The sequence below is a fragment of the Staurois parvus genome, unplaced genomic scaffold (assembly GCF_062004578.1).
Source record: "Staurois parvus isolate SC_StPar_1 unplaced genomic scaffold, SC_StPar_1.0 ptg000137l, whole genome shotgun sequence".
NCBI lineage: Eukaryota > Metazoa > Chordata > Amphibia > Anura > Ranidae > Staurois > Staurois parvus.
Window position 1 is genome coordinate 8165231 of NW_028317933.1, and position 22489 is coordinate 8187719.

Sequence of the window (22489 nt, forward strand, 5' to 3'; positions counted from 1 at the left end):
TTCCAATGGCCACAGTCTGGCCCCCCTAAAGTCTGAAGGACAGTAAACTGGCCCTTTCTTTAGAAAGTCTGGAGACCCCTGCCCTACACCAAAGGTTCCAAGTCCTAGCCTGCCACAGTGTGTACAATACATTGGCTGGTTTGCAAATAAACTTGGCAGCCTTATTCTTATGTGCAAGCATTTGTTGTCTAGTAGTACTAAACTATATCAATCCGGAGAGCTTGAATGCATGCCAGTAAATGAGAATAAGTCCAGGCATAAGAAAACTGGATTGAATCTCATTTTATTTAAATTCCAACGTAAAATAACTTGGTTTCAAATAAAATATCACAGTCTGCATTGGCACAGTTCATTAAGAGGTCATTAATGATGGTTAGGGGCAATTGTGTACTCCATATATTGCATCAAACGCCCCACTGTGATGCCACCAGAGGCAGCGATGAGTCAGGCTGCTGATTCCGACACATCAAACTTACCGCAAGCACCTAAGCACATCTCAGGTTCATTATTTATAGCACTGATCTCTACATACCTCAGCCACATCACTTACAAAACTAATCCCTACAGAATTTTACAGCTCGAAGCACTAACCCCGTCATGTCAAGCTTACCACTGATCAAAGCGTACTTCAACTTTATCACATACACACTGATCTCAACACAACTCAACTCCACCTTACATCAAACTACTTATTACGTTTCTCCGTTCTTCTGGACAGAGCGCTGATTCCTACAGTTAAAACTTCAATATTAAAGAATATCTTTGCTTTATCATTTGCAATACGTACAGGTGACTGAGCTAGGCTGTTTGTACTGTTCCGGTCTGGCCCAAAGTAGTATTAAACCCAAAGCCAAAAATGTAATAAATTTCAGTTTACCAATTATTGGATGTGATGGCTGTATTATATAGTAAAGGATATTTAGTGAGCGCTACCTTAAAACAAAAATGAAAGTATATATATATATATATATATATATATATATATATATATATACACAACAATGTTAATAAGCTGCTGATACACCGAAAAAGGTAACCAAGAAAAACCTCCAATAATACATGTATATCCAGATAAAATGGTGCAGCGCTGCACCATTTTATCTGGATATACATGATGGCTGTATTAGTTTTCTTTTTTAAACTGTCGTTCCTTTATTTTCACCTGGTGATCCTGCCAGTAAGTATGTTGTTTTTTTAACAGAGCAAGCTGTCCTGCAGATCTAGCAGTTAAAAGGTTGAGGGAAACCATTTACCACTGACAGGGGTGCTTACAATGATCAGCTTTTATTCATTTATGTAAAAACATTGTCCCAAAAGGAAAATAGACTTCTGGAACTGCTTATAAAGTGTTAGCTGGAGTTTGACTATGTTATTGTATTTAAGTCTGCTAGTCCATCTAACACTCCAGTCCACCAGAATGACAATGCTGCTGTCCAAAGGTGTACCCTGTGGCCCTTTATCCAGAGTATGGCCACTCTAATACAGGAGGTGTGTTACTGGCCAGATCACCAAATGAAAACATGATGAGGCAAAAAGCCTACAAAAAAGAAAACTAATGCAGTCCACACATATAATGATTGACAAGCTGCTATACAGTATATTATATTTCTGGTTTTTAATACCACTTTAACTAAGCAAACATTTCACAGACCTGGGCAGATTACACTTTACAAAAAAAAACACACAAGTAAAAATAATCAATACATTTACAGTAGATTTAAGCAGCTCCAGGTATATGTAAATCTCACATTTTCCTGTATAAATTGGACTTGGCCCCACCCCACCTATTTCCAAATGTATGCCAAGACAAAATAAAAGAAAACCCAAAACCATATGTAGTACATTATTGCAATACATCTACATTTTCCCTTTGTTTTATCCCTTTAAAGTTCCTCCAATTACAGAAAAAACTGCTGATCTGCCATAAATGTACTTAGCGCCTAATTTCCTGTTGTGGGCTGACAACACGTAGGATTTTCTGGATTTAGAATTACAAGATTTGGTGTCAGCCCTACCCAGTTGTTTTTCTCCAAAATTTAACTCCGCTTTATGACTTGTACCTATAGGTAAGCCTATAACAGGGGCGGACTGACCATTTGGAAACTCGGGCACTGCCCGGGGGCCCAGGGTCAGTAGGGGGCCCCATGAGATGCCCCTGGTACCTTTTTCATAGGCTTTTTTGAGTTTGGGCAAGGACGCAGGGGCCCCATGATCCCCTATTGCCCGTGGGCCCCATGAGTTGTCAGTCCGCCCCTGGCCTATAATAAGGCTTACCTGTAGGTACAGTGAATATTTCCTCGAGTATGCTGTCCATTGAGAGCGCTGTGCCATGACTCCCATGCGCATGCATGGGAGTGACCAGGGGCGGACTGACCATTTGGAAACTCGGGCACTGCCCGAAGGGCCCAGGGTAAGTAGGGGGCCCCATGAGATGCCCTTGGTACCTTTTTCATAGGCTTTTTTGAGTTTTGGCAAGGACACAGGGGCCCCATGATCCCCTATTGCCCGGGGGCCCCATGAGTTGTCAGTCCGCCCCTGGGAGTGACATCATCACAGCCTTCAACTGGCCAGAGTGTGAACACAGAAGGAAGACTAGGTGAAGATGCAAGCACCAACAGCAGTGACAGCACGCTGCTGGAGAGCTTTGTTTAAGGTCTGACATAATGTGGTAGTATGTGTGGCATACCAGCACATTATGGCTTAAACTGCCCCGGGGGCCCAGTTTTTTTTTTTTCTATTGTAGGACATTGTATTTTCTATTTTTCTTTACTACTGCTTTAAAGTATAACTAAACGCAAAACTTTTTTTTGTTTTGGATAGATGAAGAGGGATTAGAAGTAAAAGTGGAAGAGTAAAGCCGCTCCAGGTGAGAAATCAAGATAATACTGTGATGGATATGGTAAAATGCCTATTTGGTTTCCTATTGAACATATATATACACTTTTTTTATACACATTTCTATACATATTTACTTTTATACTTTAATACTATTTCTTTCTTCATATTTATAAATGTTTAGCATGAATATATATGTTGTGTGAATATTTTCTGCCTGCTGGGCTTTGTGGTACTTTAAGAAATCCTTGCTTAAGAAATGTTTGCTCACAGGCACAGACCCCCTCCAATCATCTGATTTGGAAGACAAAGGAATGTTTTTCTTTCTATAAGATAAGACTTGGAAGAAGATTACACCTATACCATGACGGAGATTGTTTTCGAGGAAAGTGACCAATCAAAGACTAATATAATGCTTATGCTGTTATCACGAGATGTTTGCATCATTTTTCATATATAAACTCACAGTTTCATTTCAATAAATTAGAGAGAAGTTTTCACAGACCAAACGTGTCAGTGTGAGTTTCTTTATGTGCGCACATTCCAGAGCAAACCAGCATCATAAATTAGGACAGGAACAGATAAGCACTGGACAATTCAGTCCTCGACTAAATTAATACTTGCTGCAAGGTTATGAGTAAGCACTGACCACAGCACAAAACATGGTGACTTGTATTGTTCCAGCAGTGGCTGTGATGTTTTTATCAGAAGATTCAATAAAGGATTTGAGAAAGTGCAGCAAATTCTGGATTAATTTCCTTGCCTGGAGAGGGATTAGAACACCTGTCAGGTTTTTATTGCTCTCTGTGCCCCAAGGAGATCGCCTCTCTATTTGTCCTGTTTACCATTACCATCAAAAGTAAAAAAAAAAATCACAAATTTGGGGTTCACATCAGGACACTAATAGAAGGGAAATTTTCCAATGGGGGCACTAGTTCTGGCGATCCCAGTGACAACCAGGGATTTTCTCACTTTGGAGGGATTTCCTTTCACTTCCTGTTTTGGCTATGGGACAGGAAGTGAAGGGAAATCTGTCTCACCAATGGAACACAGAGGGCCAAAAAAGTGACAGGTGCAAAAAATATTGACAGGGGTTATAACCTCTTTGTCAGGGATCGCCGCGGCGCTGGTCCCGGCGCATGCGCACTATGCCGTCTCATGCGGGGATGCGGGCGCTAGGTCCCGGCCAGCCGCGGCGACGGAGCTTGCGCATGCGCACTGGCGTTCGCGGGTGCGCGCCTGGCACCAATGACAGCGCAGGGCGCGGTATTTAAATCCCCCTGTGCCGTCACTGGTTGCCGTATGGTCTTCCTGTGATTCCTGTTCCTTGAAACCTGTGTTGTGAGTACTACTGACCCGGATTGCCTGATCTTGTTGATTTCTCCTGTCCTGACCCTTGGCTTGCCTGACCTTGCTCCTGAATGCCCCTGTATAGATCTGACCTCCTGTTACCGACCTGGCATGTGACCCGACCATTCTTTGCCTGCTGCTTTGTACCGCACCGACCCCCCCGGCTACCGACTTGGCTTGTCTGACTTTGCATTAGCTCATCCATCCATCTGTCCTTTCCACCGGGACCTCCTGGTCCCCTCACATCAGGCTCTCATCCTGCGGGAGCCTCTGGCGGACTCCTCTACCACTGGTGGGTATACCCAGTAGTCGCGTCCTGGTCTCGGTGCACTCCAAGTCCATCCCCACCATCAGGGGCTCTGTTGAACAAGTGTTCTGGGACTTAGATTCCGCGCTCCGGGGAAACCTGACCAGTGGGTTGCTAGAGGTGCCGCCAGGTGGTCCCTTACACTCTTACTCTATGTAGAATGTAAAAAAAAGTTGCCCTTAGTTACACTTTAAGCTGGCCATAGATGGATCTTTGTTTTTCTTTGATTAGCTAGCCAGCCGACCAATAAAACAAACAAACTGATTTTCCAATCCACACATTCGAGGTGGATGGGGGAATCATCCTGCTGTGCTACTGTATTCTGGCAGCAAACTCCTCTGCTGCCACAATACATTAATCAGTGCTGTAGCCGATTGGCTACAAATGATGATCAAGCAAAAATAAACTAACTAGATCAACTCCTCTTGAACAGGAACAGCCATACATGGATACATGATTCCTGCTGAACTGGCCAAATTTCAATCCATTTATGGCCAGCTTCAGACGATAATCATTCTGTAGTCTTAAGTCTAGTACACACGATGAGAAACTTGGACGAAAAATACCGCTTTCGAAGTGATCGTCCAATAATCTGATTGTTAGTACACAGCTTTTCAGAGCAGATCATGACAGTTTATGTGAAATTATCTGAAAGAACAAGCACAAAACTTTTTCTCGTATGATACCACAATGATTGATTTTCAATTATTCAGTACATTATTCATCTGAAAAAATTCAAGTGACCAAGACCATGCATGCTCAGAAACGAAAGAATACAATACAATACATTATATTACTTCAGAAATTGTATTCTATTTTACGAGAATTTCGTAACCTTAGTAAACTATTCATTTTTGATATGAGACTAGCATGTAAAAAAAAAAATAACGGACGTTCATCTATCCGATATTCTCATTGTGTGTACAAGGCTTTAGATGGAAACTAGGAGGGCTAATTAGACCTCTTGAGATAAGAGGGAGTTAATAAATATGCATAGGACAACTCTACATTTCTGACAAGATCGGTTCAGGGCAAAATGGCAGTGTCTGCAGATCGAACATACCCCACTCCGGCACTGCCAGAGCCCTTGCTAAAGAAGAGGGGCTTTCAGGTGGGATGGGGACATGATCTCTCGAATGTGACAGTGCTCAGGTCTAAGCTGCCAATCACCAGGCGCAAATCCTGTCTCATGGGGGCCAAGCTGGTTCATAGGGGAGGCAGAATCAGTAAATATAAAAACCTGGGGTGGGCTATCTGCAGACAGTGTGTATTAGCTGGTCCGGGCTTGGGGAAGGATCACAAGCATATGGTCGGGATCCACCCCAGAGTCTGGAGTGGCACCTGGCTCAGCCTCTCAGCGAGACGCTGAGAGCCTAAGCCAGCTGCTCCCTCCCCTCCACAGCTCAGCACTCCAGTTAGTGTGGGTGGGGGGCAAAGCAAAGATCCGGAGACTGACAGTCACCACTCTCTGCTCACAACTGGGGTGAGAACTCAGCAATCAGTGGTCATGTGATCTCGCCCTTAGCCTTAGAGCCAACGGGGGACAGATACAGCATTGGACTGATGCTGCATCCACCTAGGAAAGTATGATTTAAAAAAATATATATATATTTCCCATACTTCTCTTTTAAGCAGCTGTGTGCATTGTTCCATAGACAACAATGCACCTGTATTCAGATCTGTAAAAAAAAAAACACTATACAACCATGATGGTGGTGTTTTTTCTTGACTGTGTGCAACAGACCTATCAGTTAATCCAAATTACTCTTTGATAAATGGATCTCAGTTTTGTCTTATGTACAGTATCTATTATCCCATGTTACTGTGCTCACCTTCGTCTGGGTCATTCCTCAGGCAGGCCTCATGGAGAGTAACTCGAGAAGGAAAGGAAACTCTTTTGCTCCTGGTGGGCGTCTTCCTTCTGGATTTCTGCTGACGTCGCCTTCTGTTGTCTTCCTCCCTCTCATTTTGCACCCACCTCTTCAACTGCTGTTCTCTCCGTTTCTTTGCGGCACGCAGTCTCTCTAGAGTAGATGCTTTCTCTAAGAGCTGAAGTTCTGCCAGTAGATCCATAGGCTTTGTGGCCATATTTTACTGTCAGGGTAGCGAAAACTTCTCCTTTTGAACAAGCGCAGGAGTCCTTGACATATCTGGTGAATGAAGCATAGAGTGAGATCTTTAGGATAACTCAAGCTGTAAAGAAAACCGTTAGGCTAAACTACAGGCAAAAAGCTAAATATACACATAAAATACATATAAGGGAGTTGTTTTATCTGCCAAAGAATTTGTATTTCCCTTCATTCAGTCCTAAGCTACACACAGCTCTATCACTTAGCATTGCCAGGTAAGTGACAAAATTTAGACAGAGTAAAGGAGAATAAAGCACCTGGACTGGATGGCATACAACCACGGGTCCTTAAAGAATTGAGCTTTGTCATTTCAAAGCCATTGTTTCTAATTTTTAGGGACTCTTTAATGACTGGCATAGTACCACTGGATTAGGGTAAGGCCAATGTGGTGCCAATATTTAAAAAGGGGTCAAAATCTTTACCAAGTAATTATAGACCTGTCAGTTTAACTTCTATAGTTGGGAAGATACTGAAGAGTTTGATAAAAGGCCACATAGATGAGTTCTTGCTGGAAAAAAATATCTTAAGCAACAGACAGCATGGATTACTGAAAGACAGAAATTGTCAAACAAATCTGATTTCTTTTTATGAGGAGGAGAGCAAAACCTTGGACAGAGGGATGGCGGTGGATGTGGTATATTTGGACTTTGCAAAAGCGTTTGACACAGTTCCCCACACATGGCTAATCTGTGAGGTAAAGTCTACAGGCTTAGAAAAATCTGTATGTAAATGGATAGAAAACTGGCTAAATGATTGTATTCAGAGAGTAGTGGTTAATGATTCATACTCTGAATGGTCTAGGGTTGTCAGTGGTGTTCCCCAAGGTTCAGTATAGGGACCCTTACTTTTGAATACATTTATAAACACTATAGGGTCTGGGATTAAAAATCCCATTTCAGTCTTTGCAGATGACACCAAGCTGTGCAGTGGAATAACGTCCTTACAGAATGTCTTCAACTTACAAGCCGACCTCAATGCACTGATTAATTGGGCAACTATGTGGCAAATGAGGTTTAAAGTTGATAAATGTAAGGTTCTGCACTTAGGGGCTAAGAATATGCATGCATCATACATACTAGGGGGGTACAACTGGGGGAATCAATGGTGGAGAAGGATCTGGGAGTTCTGGTAGATCACAAGCTTAATAATAGCATGTAATGCCAAGCTGCGGTTTCTAAAGCGACCAAAATCCTCTCTTGTATTAAAAGAGGTATAGACTCCAGAGAGAGAGAGATATCATTTCCCCCGGTACAAATCATTAGTTATACCTCATCTGGAATATGCAGTTCAGTTTTGAGCAGCAATTCACAAAAAAAACATTAGGGAACTGGAGAAAGTACAGAGAAGGGCAACCAAACTGATACGAGGCATGGAGGAGCTCAGCTATGAGGAAAGAGGAACTGAATTTATTCTCTCTTGAGAAGAGGAGAGCAGGGGGGGTTATGATCAACATATATAAATACATCAGAGGTTCATATTGTGAACTCGGTGTAGTTATTCACCCTGTGGTCATCACAGAGGACAAGGGCGCACTCTACATCTGGAGGAAAAGAAATTTAATCTCCAAACACAGAAAGGTTTCTTCACAGTGAGAGCTGTGAAAATGTGGAATAGACTCCCTCAAGAGTTGGTTCTGGCCAGCTCAGTGGATTGCTTTAAAAAAGTCCTGGATTCTTTCTTAGATACACAGAATATAACTGAATATAACATTTATAGGTAAAGTTGATCCATTTGGATGACTGAGCATTAAAGTGAATCTATATATGGCCAAAGAACAAGTTCAATTTAAAGCAAAGGCATATTGAACTGGGTAAAATAACTAATACCTAAAAGTGTATTGTAAAGGCAAATTTTTTATTTATATTTTGGATAGAGTGGGGAGGGTTAGAAGCTGTGCCAAGTTTTTTGGGGTTTTTTTGGTGGTTTGTGTGGGGAAGTTATCCAATAGGAACAAATGTTCTGGGCAACTGCCTGAAGCTGTCCATGCACTATTAGATTTTCTTTCATTTAGCTTGTTGGCACTGTACAGCATAGATGGATGATTTTCCTACTGAAGCTTGAACCAGCGTCTGTCAGAATACCCAAACAGTGGCTGCGTGTGATTGGATACAGTAGTTGTTGGGTGAGCAATTTTATTATTTGGCTCCTTGTATTTTGAAGGCTGTTGAGCGGTTGAAGGCCAACAAGATAATTTCGGCCAGTTTATCAGGAACTTCTAACAGTGTATGGCCAGCTTTAAGATGGGAGTTCTCCTCTCCCTTAGGCTAGGTTTACACTAAGCATAACTCTGAAAAGAAATGTATGGTGGATCACTTTTTTGTCAGGGCAAGAGCTGTGGAACGGACAGGCAGGCCTAGTGGCAGGGTCACGCACTGACTGACGACAACCACCACCCACAGACCGGAGTCCCTCAGGGCGCGGAGTCTAAGTCCCAGGCTGTCCTTCACCAGGGCCCCTGATGGTGGGGATGGACTTGACGCAGCCAGGAACCAGGTCGCGGCCCCCGAGATACCTCCGCTGTGGTAATGGCCACCGCCAATGGCATGTAGCTGGTAGGAACCAGATCAGACAATAGCATAGTCGGGCAGGCCGGGTCGACAACAACTGGACAAATGGTACAGAACGGTAGACAAGAATAACAGGTCACAGGCCGGGTTCAGCAAAGGGAGGTCAGATCAAAGGAAACCGCAGAGAATGGTCTAGTCAAAAGCCGAGTCAGATTCCAGGAGAGTCACGAGAGTATAAACAGAGCTGTAGCAACACTAACACACAAGACATGAATGCAAAGAGTACGTGCGGACAACAGGCTTATATGTGATCAACCACACCCCTCTGGGGGATGGACCGCAGAGGCCTGAAGGCAAAAAAGACTCCCACAATGCTCTGCAGAAACCCAAGATGGATGCCAGCACATGGAGCAGCATAACCTCTGGGAAAAGGTAGGACCTTGACATTTTTAGAGTGCATCTACGCAGCCGCTGTCAGGGTTTCAGAAGGAGATCCTGCCACCTGACTGTCTGTTTTTTTTTTTTTGGTTGTTATTTTAATAATGGGGCTAATGCACTGCAACTGCCAGCCTGTCAAGGTCCTACCTTTTCCCTGAGGTTTTGTTACTCCATGTGCTGGCATCCATCTTGGATTTCTGCTGAGCATGGTGGGAAGCTTTTATGCCTTCAGGTCTCTGAGGTCCATCCCCCAGAGGGGTGTGGCTGAGTACATATAAGCCTGTGATCCGCACATGCTCTTTGCACTTGTGTCTTGTGTCTTTGTCTTGCTACAGCTCTGTGTATATACTCATGACTCTTCTGGTATTCTGACTCGGCTTGTGACTAAGACCATTCTCTGCGTTTTCCTTCGATCTGACCTTCCGTTGCTGAACCCGGCCCGTGACCTGTGATTCTCTGTCTACTGTTCTGTACTGTTTTGTCCCATTGTTGTTGACTCGGCTTGCCTGACTACGCTATTGTCATTCTCACCAGCTACACGCCATTGGCGGTGGCCATTACCGCAGCCGGGGTGTCTCGTGGGCCGCGACCTGGTTCCTGGCTGCGTCAAGTCCATCCCCACCATCAGGGGCCCTGGTGAAGGGCAGCCTGGGACTTAGACTCCGCGCCCTGAGGGGCTTCGGTCTGTTGGTGGTGGTTGTCGTCAGCCAGTGCCTTACCCTGCCACTGGGCCTACCTGTCCGTTCCACAGCCCTGCCCTGACATTACACAAGTGCCATGAATTCTGACGGTGCAGGTACGCCTTCGCTTCCAATGTTGGTCGCCAGACTGGAACAACAGGATCTCCTGTTGGATCAGTTCGCTCAGGCGTTGCAAACTCTGCTGGCACGCACCGCGCACCTTACTCCTGGTGTTATTAGGCCGGTTGTCACTCCGGTGGTCGCTCCCGCTGCTGTTCCGCTTGTTGCACCTACCGCCGCGACTGCTGCGGCACCCGCGGCACCCAGAGGTATGACTGGTTCAGCCCCTCTTCCACAGCGCTTTGGGGGTGAGCCGAGTCAGTGTCGTGGGTTCCTCAACCAGGTGGGGATTTACTTCGAATTAATACCCCACACTTTTCCGACTGAGAGGTCAAAGGTGGGTTTCCTAATATCGCTACTCTCAGACAAGGCCTTGGCCTGGGCGAATCCCTTATGGGAGAGGAATGACCCAGTGATTCACGAGTTTTCCGGTTTTGTCGATGCCTTCCGTAGGGTATTCGACGTACCGGCTCGCTCCGCCTCGGCTGCCAAGCTGCTCATGTCTATGCATCAGGGTTCACGGACCGTTGCCGAGTACGCCATAGAGTTTCGTACCCTGGCAGCAGAGGTGGGTTGGAACAATGAGGCTCTGGTGGCTGCGTTTTCTCAGGGTCTTTCTGATGCATTGAAGGATGAGATCGCAGCCAAGGAATTGCCTGTGGAGCTGGAGGCACTAATTTCCTTCCTGATCCTGATTGATACCAGGCTCAGGGAGAGGCCTTCACTCAAGGAACGCCTGCAGAGGCCTTCCAATCGACTGGCACCTGCGTTTTCTGTCCCACCCATTCCCCCCTCTCCTCCCATGCCTCCTGGGGATAGATTGTCTGGTGGTGAGCCCATGCAGCTGGGGTTTGCTCGCCTTTCCGAGGGGGAGCGGGTCGCTCGGCGTCGGGAGGGTCGCTGCCTGTACTGTGGTCTTGGTGGGCACTTTCGGCAGTCCTGTCCGGTCCGTCCGGGAAACGCTCGCACCTGAGATCCTGTCGGGGACAGATCTTGGGTGGAGTCTCCTCGTCCCCGGCGTTCCGCAGAGATAAGCCACTAATCACCGTTGTCCTCTCTTGGGCGGAGGGCTCAGTGACGGCCCAGGCGTTGGTAGATTCTGGGGCCGGCGGGTTGTTTATGGACAGCTCGTTTGCTGCCCAGCACTCCATTCCCCTGCAGGCTCGAGTTACCCCATTGGTTCTTGAGGCGATAGATGGCAGGCCCCTGCAACCACCGCAGGTTACCCACGAGACTATGCCAGTGGAAGTAGCTATTGGGGCTGTTCACAGGGAGTTGGCCTTTTTCCAGGTGATTTCTTCTCCGCACTATTCGGTGGTTTTGGGGTATCCCTGGCTCCAGATGCACAATCCAACCTTCAATTGGCAAACTGCTGAGATTCTCTCGTGGTCTCCACAGTGTGGGGCCGGGTGCATCCGTGGGCCGGTTAAGGTGTTGTGTGCCTCCTCGGACTCTGCGTTGCCCACTGATTATGGGGAGTACTAGGACGTGTTTGATAAGGTACGCGCTGGTGCCTTACCTGCTCATCGTCCTTACGACTGCGCCATATCCTTGCAACCCGGTGCCACTCCTCCACGTGGCAGGGTGTATCCTCTCTCGGTTGCGGAGAATAAGGCCATGGAGGAGTACGTTGTGGATGCGCTTTCCCGGGGGCACATTCGTAAGTCTACTTCCCCAGCAGGAGCGGGCTTTTTCTTTGTAAAGAAGAAGGGTGGTGAATTGAGGCCTTGCATTGATTATAGGGGTCTCAATCGAATCACCACTAAGAATGCATACCCGATTCCCTTGATTACTGAGTTGTTCGACCGCCTTAAGGGGGCAACAGTCTTTACCAAACTTGACCTTAGGGCGGCGTACAACCTCGTACGGATCAAACAGGGGGATGAGTGGAAGACCGCGTTTAACACCAGAACCGGCCACTACGAATACCTGGTGATGCCCTTCGGGTTGTGTAACTCGCCCGCAGTGTTTCAGGAATTTATAAATGATGTCCTTCGTGACTTGTTGCAACAGTGCGTAGTGGTTTACCTGGATGACATCCTGGTTTACTCTACCTCCATGGAGTCCCATATCCAGGATGTCAAGCGGGTGCTGCAACGATTACGGGAGAACGAACTCTTTTGTAAGCTCGAGAAGTGCGAGTTCCATCAATCCCAAGTTGCCTTTTTAGGCTACATCATTTCTGCGGAGGGATTCTCCATGGACCCGCAGAAGGTTTCGGCGGTTCTGCAGTGGCCTCGTCCCAATGGTCTTCGGCCCATTCAGCGCTTTTTGGGTTTTGCCAACTACTATCGGAAGTTCATCAGGAACTTCTCCACACTGGCAAAGCCTCTCTCAGACCTAACCAAGAAGGGCAGTAATCCTCACGAGTGGCCATCCGAGGCCATCGTAGCTTTCGAGGCTCTGAAATCCGCCTTCGCTTCGGCTCCGATACTGTCTCATCCCAATCCTGGATTGCCCTTCGTCCTTGAGGTCGATGCATCCGAGACAGGAGTAGGCGCTCTCCTGTCTCAACTCGGTCACCCGATGGACCCCTACTTCCCTGTGGGTTCTACTCCAGGAAGCTTTCCTCTGCAGAGTGCAACTACCAGATTGGAGATAGGGAGTTGTTGGCAATCATTCTGGCTCTCAAGGAATGGAGGCACCTGCTCGAGGGCTCCGCAGTTCCGGTCCTCATTCTTACCGATCATAAGAACCTGACTTATCTTTCGGAGGCCAAAAGATTGACACCCCGTCAGGCCAGATGGGCCTTGTTCTTGTCGCGGTTCAACTATGTGGTCTCCTATTTGCCTGGTTCCAAGAATGTCAGGGCTGATGCATTATCACGGCAATACTCTGAGTTGTCCAGGGAGGACTCTGAGCCAACCTCGGTCATACCTCCGGATCAGATCCTGGCTGCCATTCACACCAGTCTGACTTCTCCCCTTGGGGAGCAGATTTTGGCGGCTCAAACTGACGCTCCTCCCGAGAGACCGGAGGGTAGATGTTTTGTACCCGAGGGGTTGCGCACTCGTCTGCTGCGTACTTACCATAACTCCAAAACTGCCGGGCATCCGGGGAGGAACCAGTTGTCTTGGGTCGTCTCTCGGTTGTTCTGGTGGCCAACTCTCCGTGCCGACATCGCCTCTTATGTAGCGGCACGTTCGATCTGTGCCCAGAATAAATCTCCACGGCATCTTCCAATGGGTCTTCTGCAACCCATTCCCAATGGGGAGCGTCCTTGGTCACACCTGGGCATGGACTTTATTGTAGACCTTCCTGTGTCTCGGGGTCATACGGTCATTCTCATGGTCGTCGATCGTTTTTCCAAAATGTGCCATTGTATTCCACTCAGGAAATTACCAACAGCGCAAGAACTGGCCACGGTCTTTTCCAGGGAGATTTTTCGCCTGCATGGGTTGCCCAAGGTGATTGTCTCGGACCGCGGGAGTCAGTTCGTGTCCAGATTCTGGCGCGCCTTCTGCTCCCAGTTGGGTATTAGTCTCTCCTTTTCTTCAGCCTACCACCCGCAGTCCAATGGGGCTGCGGAACATTCCAATCAGGCCTTAGAACAATTCCTTCGGTGTTATGTCTCGGACCATCAGGACGATTGGGCCGATCTCCTGCCTTGGGCAGAGTTTGCCAGGAACTCAGCGGTCAACTCCTCCTCCGGGATGTCTCCCTTCATGGCCAACTATGGGTACCAACCCACGGTATTACCTGAGAGGTTCTCACCACAGGACATTCCGGCTGTGGAGAACCATCTTGCTGCCCTGCGTTCTTCATGGGGGCAGATCCAGAGGGCTTTGAGGGACTCGGCTCAGCGTCAGAAGTTCCAGGCTGATCGCAAACGGTTGCCCGCTCCTTCATACCAGGTCGGCGATCAGGTGTGGTTGTCTACTCGTAACCTCAATCTTCGGGTGCCCACACCCAAACTAGCTCCCCGTTTTGTCGGTCCTTTTCGCATTCTCCGCAAGGTGAATCCGGTGGCCTATGCCCTTGCCCTTCCACCTGGGATGCGGATCTCCAATACCTTTCATGTATCACTGTTGAAACCTCTGATCTGCAATCGCTTCACTACCTCTCTGCCTCGGCCCCGTCCCATTCGGGTTGACGGTCATGAGGAGTATGAGGTGAGCCGGATCCTGGACTCTCGATTGGTGCGCGGTCGATTACAGTTCCTGGTTCATTGGCGCGGTTATGGTCCCGAGGAGCGTTCCTGGGTTCCTTCCGCGGATGTCCATGCTCCTGCCCTCCTCCGCGCTTTTCATACCCGCTTTCCTCAGAAACCTTTTGTTGAGCCGCGGAGGGGGAGGGGCCCTTGAGGAGGAGGTACTGTCAAGGTCCTACCTTTTCCCCGAGGTTTTGTTACTTCATGTGCTGGCATCCATCTTGGATTTCTGCTGAGCATGGTGGGAAGCTTTTATGCCTTCAGGTCTCTGAGGTCCATCCCCCAGAGGGGTGTGGCTGAGTACATATAAGCCTGTGATCCGCACATGCTCTTTGCACTTGTGTCTTGTGTCTTTGTCTTGCTACAGCTCTGTGTATATGCTCGTGACTCTTCTGGTATTCTGACTCGGCTTGTGACTAAGACCATTCTCTGTGTTTTCCTTCGATCTGACCTTCCGTTGCTGAACCCGGCCCGTGACCTGTGATTCTCTGTCTACTGTTCTGTACTGTTTTGTCCCGTTGTTGTCGACTCGGCTTGCCTGACTACGCTATTGTCATTCTCACCAGCTACACGCCATTACCGCAGCCGGGGTGTCTCGGGGGCCGCGACCTGGTTCCTGGCTGCGTCAAGTCCATCCCCACCATCAGGGGCCCTGGTGAAGGGCAGCCTGGGACTTAGACTCCGCGCCCTGAGGGACTTCGGTCTGTTGGTGGTGGTTGTCGTCAGCCAGTGCCTTACCCTGCCACTAGGCCTACCTGTCCGTTCCACAGCCCTGCCCTGACACAGCCAAGCACTTGGAAAAAAGAAGATGATGGCCACACACCACAGACTTGATGAAGATAAAAATCCTTGATTCTTCTTATAGTGGAACAAACAGCACAATAGACTGACAAGCTGTTAACGCATTTCACACTATTAAGTGCTTAGGAATAACCAGTTAGTTATGACAAAGCACTTAATTGTGTGCAATGTGTTAACAGCTTGTCAGTCCTTTGTGCTGTTCCTTCCACTATAGGAAGAATCAAGGATTATCTTCATCAAGTCTGTGGTGTGCAGCCATTGTCTTCTTTTCTCCTGCATATATTGTGGCGAGCACCTGCATGGAACTTGAGTGAGTATACGTACCTGAGCAGTATATTGTTTACTCGATGGACAGCCAAGCACTTGGCTTGTGGTTGTGGTGCCTCATAGATCATAATGGCCGAGTTTGACAAGCAATGCCACCTGTCAACTCAGCGTGCAGGTAAATTTGCTGCGGCTGGGGGATGTCAACAGCCTCCTCCAAATGTTGTTTGGCCTTTAGATGGGTGGCTGGGGGAGGAGTGTAAGATTGCCCATTTTTACCGCCCCGACAATAAATGAAGAGAAAGATAGCGGTTTTAAACCTCCCGTGTCCAAAACTAATAAAAAAAAAACTCAAACTTCTATACATGATCCATGTTAGCTAAGGAAGGCTTCCCAGAAATGTTTCTATTACCAGGACAGAATTACATGGTCATTTTAGATTTCAATAATTCTTAGCTGTGTTCCGGTTAATGACACAATTCATTATAAAATAAATGCTGATATGTTGCTTCATCACCACATGATCTAATTGATAGCACAGGGGTTTAATCTCTGATCATTCAGCTATGGGGAGCTTCCTGTGCGGTTAACACAGCCAGATACGTCAACTGAAACCAAAGCAGGAAAGACAGAGACCGAGAACCGATGTGACTTCCTGCAGTGACACACGGCTCAATACCAGAGCAGCAGAGGATGAACACGGCACCAAATAAACACGCAAAGGATTTATACAAATGAAAAAAGACCGGCTCAGATAGTGTATAAAATGCATTCTAATTGTTACATAACATAGCATAGATATTTCTGTTCTTGCAATGCTCGTTAAAACACAACATCCAGCCTGGTAGAATTAATATTTCGTACATAAATAGCCAAAAATTAAGTCCATCAATAGCCAAAACTAAATTTTCAGTTCTGCCTGGCCACTGGCAAGTGGACTTGTTGGAGCTGATTACCTACCGGACTTGTAAGCCTGTGCCTAGGGGAGTTAGAAGGGCAGCACCAAGCTTCCAAACCCCAGGTCTACAGGTTATTTAACACTAAGGTGTGCATTTATAAAAAAATTTGCAAAGCTATTTGTTCTGCGAAACTGAATATACATCCATTCTGAGCAAATACCAGCAAATACAAATAAAAAAAAATACCAAAAAAGCTTCCTGGTGCCAAATCCTATAGATACAAAAGAAAAAGAAACCAAACTGCTAGGTACGGTAAAGGCTATGGATTCTTAGGGCACAGTAAGAGACCACACAGTAACATACATAACCATTTATTGACATAAAAGCGTCATATATCCATGATAGGACCCATAGTACAAACATGCTCCGCAAAAGAGGAGACAAGAGCAAAACAAGTCACAGTTGCGCACAATGCCCCCTCATGTATATTAAAAATAAAATTACCACTAAGCACATAGTAAAAACATGCAGTTATCAAAATACGGTCAACCTATACATGAGGGGGGCATTGTGCCCACATAACAATGGAGTGGCTACGGGCCGACTCTGAATGTCCTGGAGTGGCCCAGCCAGAGCCCAGACTTGAACCCAATTGAACATCTCTGGAGAGATCTGAAAATGGCTGTGCACCGACACTCCCCATCCAACCTGATGGAGCTTGAGAGGTACTGCAAAGAAGAATGGGAGAAATTGCCCAAAAATAAGTGTGCCAAGCTTGTAGCATCATACTCAAAATACTTGAGGCTGTAATTGGTGCTAAAGGTGCTTCAACAAAGTATTGAGCAAAGGCTGTGAATACTTATGTACATGTGGTTTTTTTTTTCATTTTCTATTTTTAATAAATTGCAAAGATTTCAAAACAAACTTCTTTCACGTTGTCATTATGGGGGTATTGTTTGTAGAATGTTGAGGAAAAAATGAATTTAATAAATTTTGGAATAAGGCTGTAACATTATTAGGGGCGGACTGCCAACTAATGAGGCCCCCGGGCAATAGGGGATCATGGGGCCCGTGTCCTTGCCCACACTCAAAAAAAGCCTATAAAAAAGGTACCAGGTGCATTTCATGGGGCTCCTACTGACCCCGGGCCCTTGGGCAGTGCCCAAGTTCTCAAATGGTCAGTCCGCCCCTGAACATAACAAAATGTGGCAAAAGTTAAGCGCTGTGACTACTTTCTGGATGCACTGTATAATAGAATAACACTCTCTTGCTATGGGTACAAAACCATTGTTCCTGCTCTCCTTCATGTGACCTTAACCCTAGGCATAGGATCACATGATCCCAGGCTACCAAATGCATACGGTGTGTCATTACAGACTGCAATTAGGGAGACTTGAGGTTAGATAAAAGATAAAGAAAAGCCTTTGTATGTAATGAGCAAACATGGCCACTCCTTTGTACATATATTTAATTAAACTATACTTAGAAATAAAGTTTGGGAAACAATATGACACACTGATAAGATTATTTACTTTAAGTTTATCACTTGCACTCGTATTTCTAAAAAAAAATGAAAGACTTCCTCCCCTTTAACTGTACTTGGCTGCATTGTCTGGCAGGAGCATGTCAATCCTAATATTGGATGAACAGAATTTTGGCAGGTAAAACAGTTTATATTGATGTATTTTAACTGTGTATGTAGCAAGAGTAGGTACAGCACAAGCGTTTTAAAAATATGGTGAGGAGGTAGAACACCTGTCAAGTTTTTATTGCTGTATATGTCCCCGATAGGCAGATTCACTTTTTTCCTGAACATCAGTGTCACCAGAACTGAAAATTAGGTTAAATCTAAAATTTTAAGCTGCCATCGGAACATAACTAGAAGTGATATCTTTCAATGGGGACACTTGTTCCTGTGTTAACTGTCTAAGTCTCAGTGGAAAGATATCCTCCTACTTTTGACAGAACGGGGTATCTACCAGGTCTATAGGATCCAGCAGAGACCTAAAGAATGTCTGCACAGGCATAAAATCCAGCAAACCTCCCACACACATATAGAAAGCAGTAGGTCTCTGCCAGTCTATGGGACTTGACAAAGTCGCATGGCTTGTCTGTGCATGCGCCGGGCTTTTGTAGGATCTCATGCATGCACAAACATGCCATGAGTCCCGATCCAAGATGGCAGCGTGGCAGTAGAGTGATGATGAAGAACTTTGGGCTGGAGGGAGGGCAATACTAGATTTCATGAAATAGTAAGTACTGTATGTCTTTTTTTTATTTATATACAGAAACAATTACCAGGGACTAGGTAGGGTGGCGTTGTTCTTTAATGAAACACATGACAGCCTTTTTAATCTTCCTCTACTCTTTACAAAATGAAAAAAAAGTTTTGACTTTAGATATACAGTACTTTGACTCTCCTGTTGTCCATCTATCCTACTTCTCTACCATGTGACATAAGGGCTGGTGGAATGACCCACACCATGAAGCAGAGGACCAAGATTCAGACAATTCTGGAAGTGTCAGATTCTGAAGGTTCCTTAGGCATACATATTGTCTTCAGATTGTAGGTGCAGGCAGCGGGAAGGAGAGAAAGGCATTAACTCTTCCTTATGAGGAAATTCTCTTTACATTTTTATTTTAATAATAGAGTGGCTTTAACCTCTACCCTGCCTAGTTGCACATATTTATCTTCCTTTATTTTCCCTCTCCTGTGTTTGGCAGCAAAGAGAGAAGAGAGGAAGTCCTGTGTAAGCTCCAAGTCCATCAAGTCAGAGCTCACATTGGGCAGAGGACTCTCTCCCAGCCACCTTGTGACAATTCTGGGTGCCTGAGTGACCAATTACCAAGCCCTAGTGTCATCAGGTGGGAGTGAGGGAAGGGGTCATATGCTCCCCATACCTGAAAGTACAGAGCGCCTGATGGGAGAAATGGAAAGGCAGTGGAGAGAAGGGAAAATGATTGTTTACATCTGGGAAGAAAGGCAGTTAAATTAACTTGTTGTTTTACTCTATGGGTAAAACATAGGTTCATGTTATAGCTAAACCTTAGACCACCCTTTGTCATCTTTTTTTAACCCAAAGGGTCCCCTAAAATAATTTTCAGGCCTCAGGGAATCTAGGTGAAATTAATTCATTGGGATCAGTGGGATGAATGTCCCTTACATTGGCTGTCAGTGGTAAGAATGCCGCCCAACATTGGTGGGCAATGGCAAGAATGTCCCTTACATTGGTTGTCAGTAAGAAGAATGCCCCCCAACATTGTTGGGCAATGGGAAGAATGTCCCTTAAATTGGTGGGCAGTGGGAAAAATGCCCCCCCCACCTTGGTGGATAGAATGCCACCCTGACAGATAGCTAAAATGATCATTGGTGTCATGCTGTTGGCATTGTCAAATGGCGTTGGACCCAGGGCCCTGACAAAAGGTAAGTAGGAGGGGAGGCTGCCCTGGGCACTTTGGTATTATGTGAGGGGCATCACGGTTCTTGACACTACAAGCTGAGAGAAGTAGTGACTGCAGCATCTCACCACTCCTATCAGCTTAGTGTGGGAAGTGACACACCAAATCTGAAGTGGAGCTGGGAGGAGGAGTGGGCCATGCTCTCTCTCCCCTCCAGCTTTTCCCCCTGCCGCAGCTGAGCTCTTGGATTGGGACTGCCAGAGCCAGACTGTGCAGTGTTTGCTTCCCCACACTCTATCTCCTTGCTCTTATCACGGCAGCAAAGAATGTGGGTAGGTGGCAGGTAAGTAAACACTGCACAGTCCCAATAAGATAGCCAGTGTTGTTTCCGGTGCCCCGTCCCATGCCTCTGCTGCAGCAGCCGGCACCTCTCTTGCTGGCTGTCTCTCAAAAGAGGAAATTATTTTTGCACACACCTGGAATAAAAAAAGCAAACTACACCAGTGATTAGGAACCTTGAAGCTCTCAAGGTGGCTGCCAAAGGGATATTTTGTTTTTCTATTCAGACCAAACTTGAGACCAAAGCTTTATCTGTAATACATTATTAGAGTTTGACAGACTTCAAACAGATTAGGACAAAAATGATGACTGCTAACATGTCTGGTGTAATGTCAAATCTTCTGTTATCCCATGAGTAAGGTCGGTTTCACAGTTCCTGCAGTGCAAGTGCATCACGGTGTACCCACGGTTTCCTATAGATTTCTATTAGATTGTGTGAAAGTGCAAAAAAAACATGCTGCATCTATGGTGCACTTTCAGAAAACACACCAAACACGTGCAATCTAATTGAAATCTATGGGAAACTGCAGGTAACCGGGGGTATCAACCCTGGACTGGGACAAAAAAATAGGCCTGGGCATTTAAAACTAAGCAGCCCCGAGCCCAGGGGCCCTTCTCTTGGAGCTTGGTGGTGAAACACCAGGGCCCGGTCGCAAGTGTGACCTTTGTGACCCTGGTATTTCCGCCACTGGTGTCAGTAGTTTTTTAATTATTTAATTATTTTTAGCCATTTTATTTTGTTTGTAAGGGGGACCAGGAGAGAGAACAGGGGCCCGAAGGCAACAGAAAGAAGATGGATAGTAGAAACATCAAACGACAGCATATAGAGGAACCAATCCATTCATTTCTCTCCTGCAGCCACTGAATGATGCAGGAGGGAGAGGAGGAGAAGCAGGCATTCAGCGGCTACAGGAGAGAAATGGACGTATAAGTTCCTCTATATGCTGCCTTGCCGATTCTACTATCCACACCACCCCTACTATCCAGGAAGCCCTGGTCTACAAGACAAATGCCCGGTGTGCCCTAAGGCCAGTCCGGGCCTGGCTGGTACATTCTGCTGCACCCCCCACTGCTGCCAAACCACAGCATGGAGTGTGAAACTGCCCTAATCCAGAAGTTCAGTTGGTTGCAAATGTATGGCTAAAGATGTTAAAAACTGGCATTGAGGTTTATGTTTATGACTGTAAATTTTATACTGTCTATATATAAACCTCACCAGAGAAGGGATTAAATCTTTTATAAATACAGTAATTGATTTAGCAGGCTTGTGCATTATATCAGTGGTTTCCAAACCGTGGCCCGGGGGCTGGATGGAAATATTTGCTTGCAAAAGGAAGCGGGGGGGGGGGTGGGATTTGTTCTAGGAGGAAAAATTTGGGTAGAAACTGGATTTGTGCTAAGGAAGATTTGGGGGGGGGGTGATTTGAGGAAGAAGGGGCTGTGGGAGGAAAGGGATATGACGGGGAAGAGGATTTGTGCAAAGAGAGGAGATTTGTGTGGGGGGTTGCGCTAATGGCAGTGATTTGGGGGTGAAATTGTGCTAGAAGAAGAGGATTTGTGCTAGGAAGGGGATGAGGGGGATTTGTGTTAGTAGGGGTGTTTTGGGGGGATTTGTGCTAGGAGGGGAATTTTGGAGTGGGGGGAGAATTTGTACTAGGAGGGGAGATTTGAAGGGATTTGTGCTGAGAGGGGGGATTTGGAGAAGGCAGAGGATTCGTGTACACAGGAGAAATTTTAAGGGGTAGAGGATTTTGCTGAGTGGTGATTTGGGGGGAGGGATGTGTAAGGATGGATGAATTGGGGGGAGAGGGTTTAAAATTGAAAGGGGGATTGAGTGGGGCAAAGATTTGTGCTGAGAGGGTGATTTCAGCAGGGGAGGGAGAGGATTTGATATGGGAAGGGGCATGGGGAGGGGAGATTTGATGGGATTTGTGCTAGGAGGGGAGATTTGACGGGATTTGTGCTGAGAGGGGGGATTTGGAGAAGGCAGAGGATTCGTGTACACAGGAGAAATTTTAAGGGGTAGAGGATTTTTGCTGAGTGGTGATTTGGGGGGAGGGATGTGTAAGGAGGGATGAATTGGGGGGAGAGGGTTTAAAATTGAAAGGGGGATTGAGGGGGGCAAAGATTTGTGCTGAGAGGGTGATTTCAGCAGGGGAGGGAGAGGATTTGATATGGGAAGGGGCATGGGGAGGGGAGATTTGATGGGATTTGTGCTAGGAGGGGAGATTTGATGGGATTTGTGCTGAGAGGGGGGATTTGGAGAAGGCA

The 22489-nt window shown here is 46.3% G+C and overlaps 1 protein-coding gene and 1 long non-coding RNA gene across 3 annotated transcripts in view; one reads left to right on the forward strand and one right to left on the reverse strand.

Annotated features, from left to right (window-relative positions):
• LOC149465790 (uncharacterized) overlaps positions 1 to 3344 on the forward strand; it is a 98760-nt gene extending 95416 nt beyond the window's left edge. For both annotated transcript variants that reach the window (XR_016312206.1, XR_016312207.1), the window contains 2 exons: positions 2821 to 2866; positions 3109 to 3344. This is a non-coding gene — a long non-coding RNA (uncharacterized LOC149465790). The remainder of the gene's footprint in view (positions 1 to 2820; positions 2867 to 3108) is intronic.
• Positions 1 to 22489, reverse strand: part of PPP1R16B (protein phosphatase 1 regulatory subunit 16B) — a 90012-nt gene that overhangs the window by 62206 nt on the left and 5317 nt on the right. The window contains exon 2 of the mRNA XM_089673305.1: positions 6325 to 6642. Coding sequence (XP_089529431.1) covers positions 6325 to 6580 — 256 coding nt within the window. The 5' untranslated portion in view covers positions 6581 to 6642. The remainder of the gene's footprint in view (positions 1 to 6324; positions 6643 to 22489) is intronic.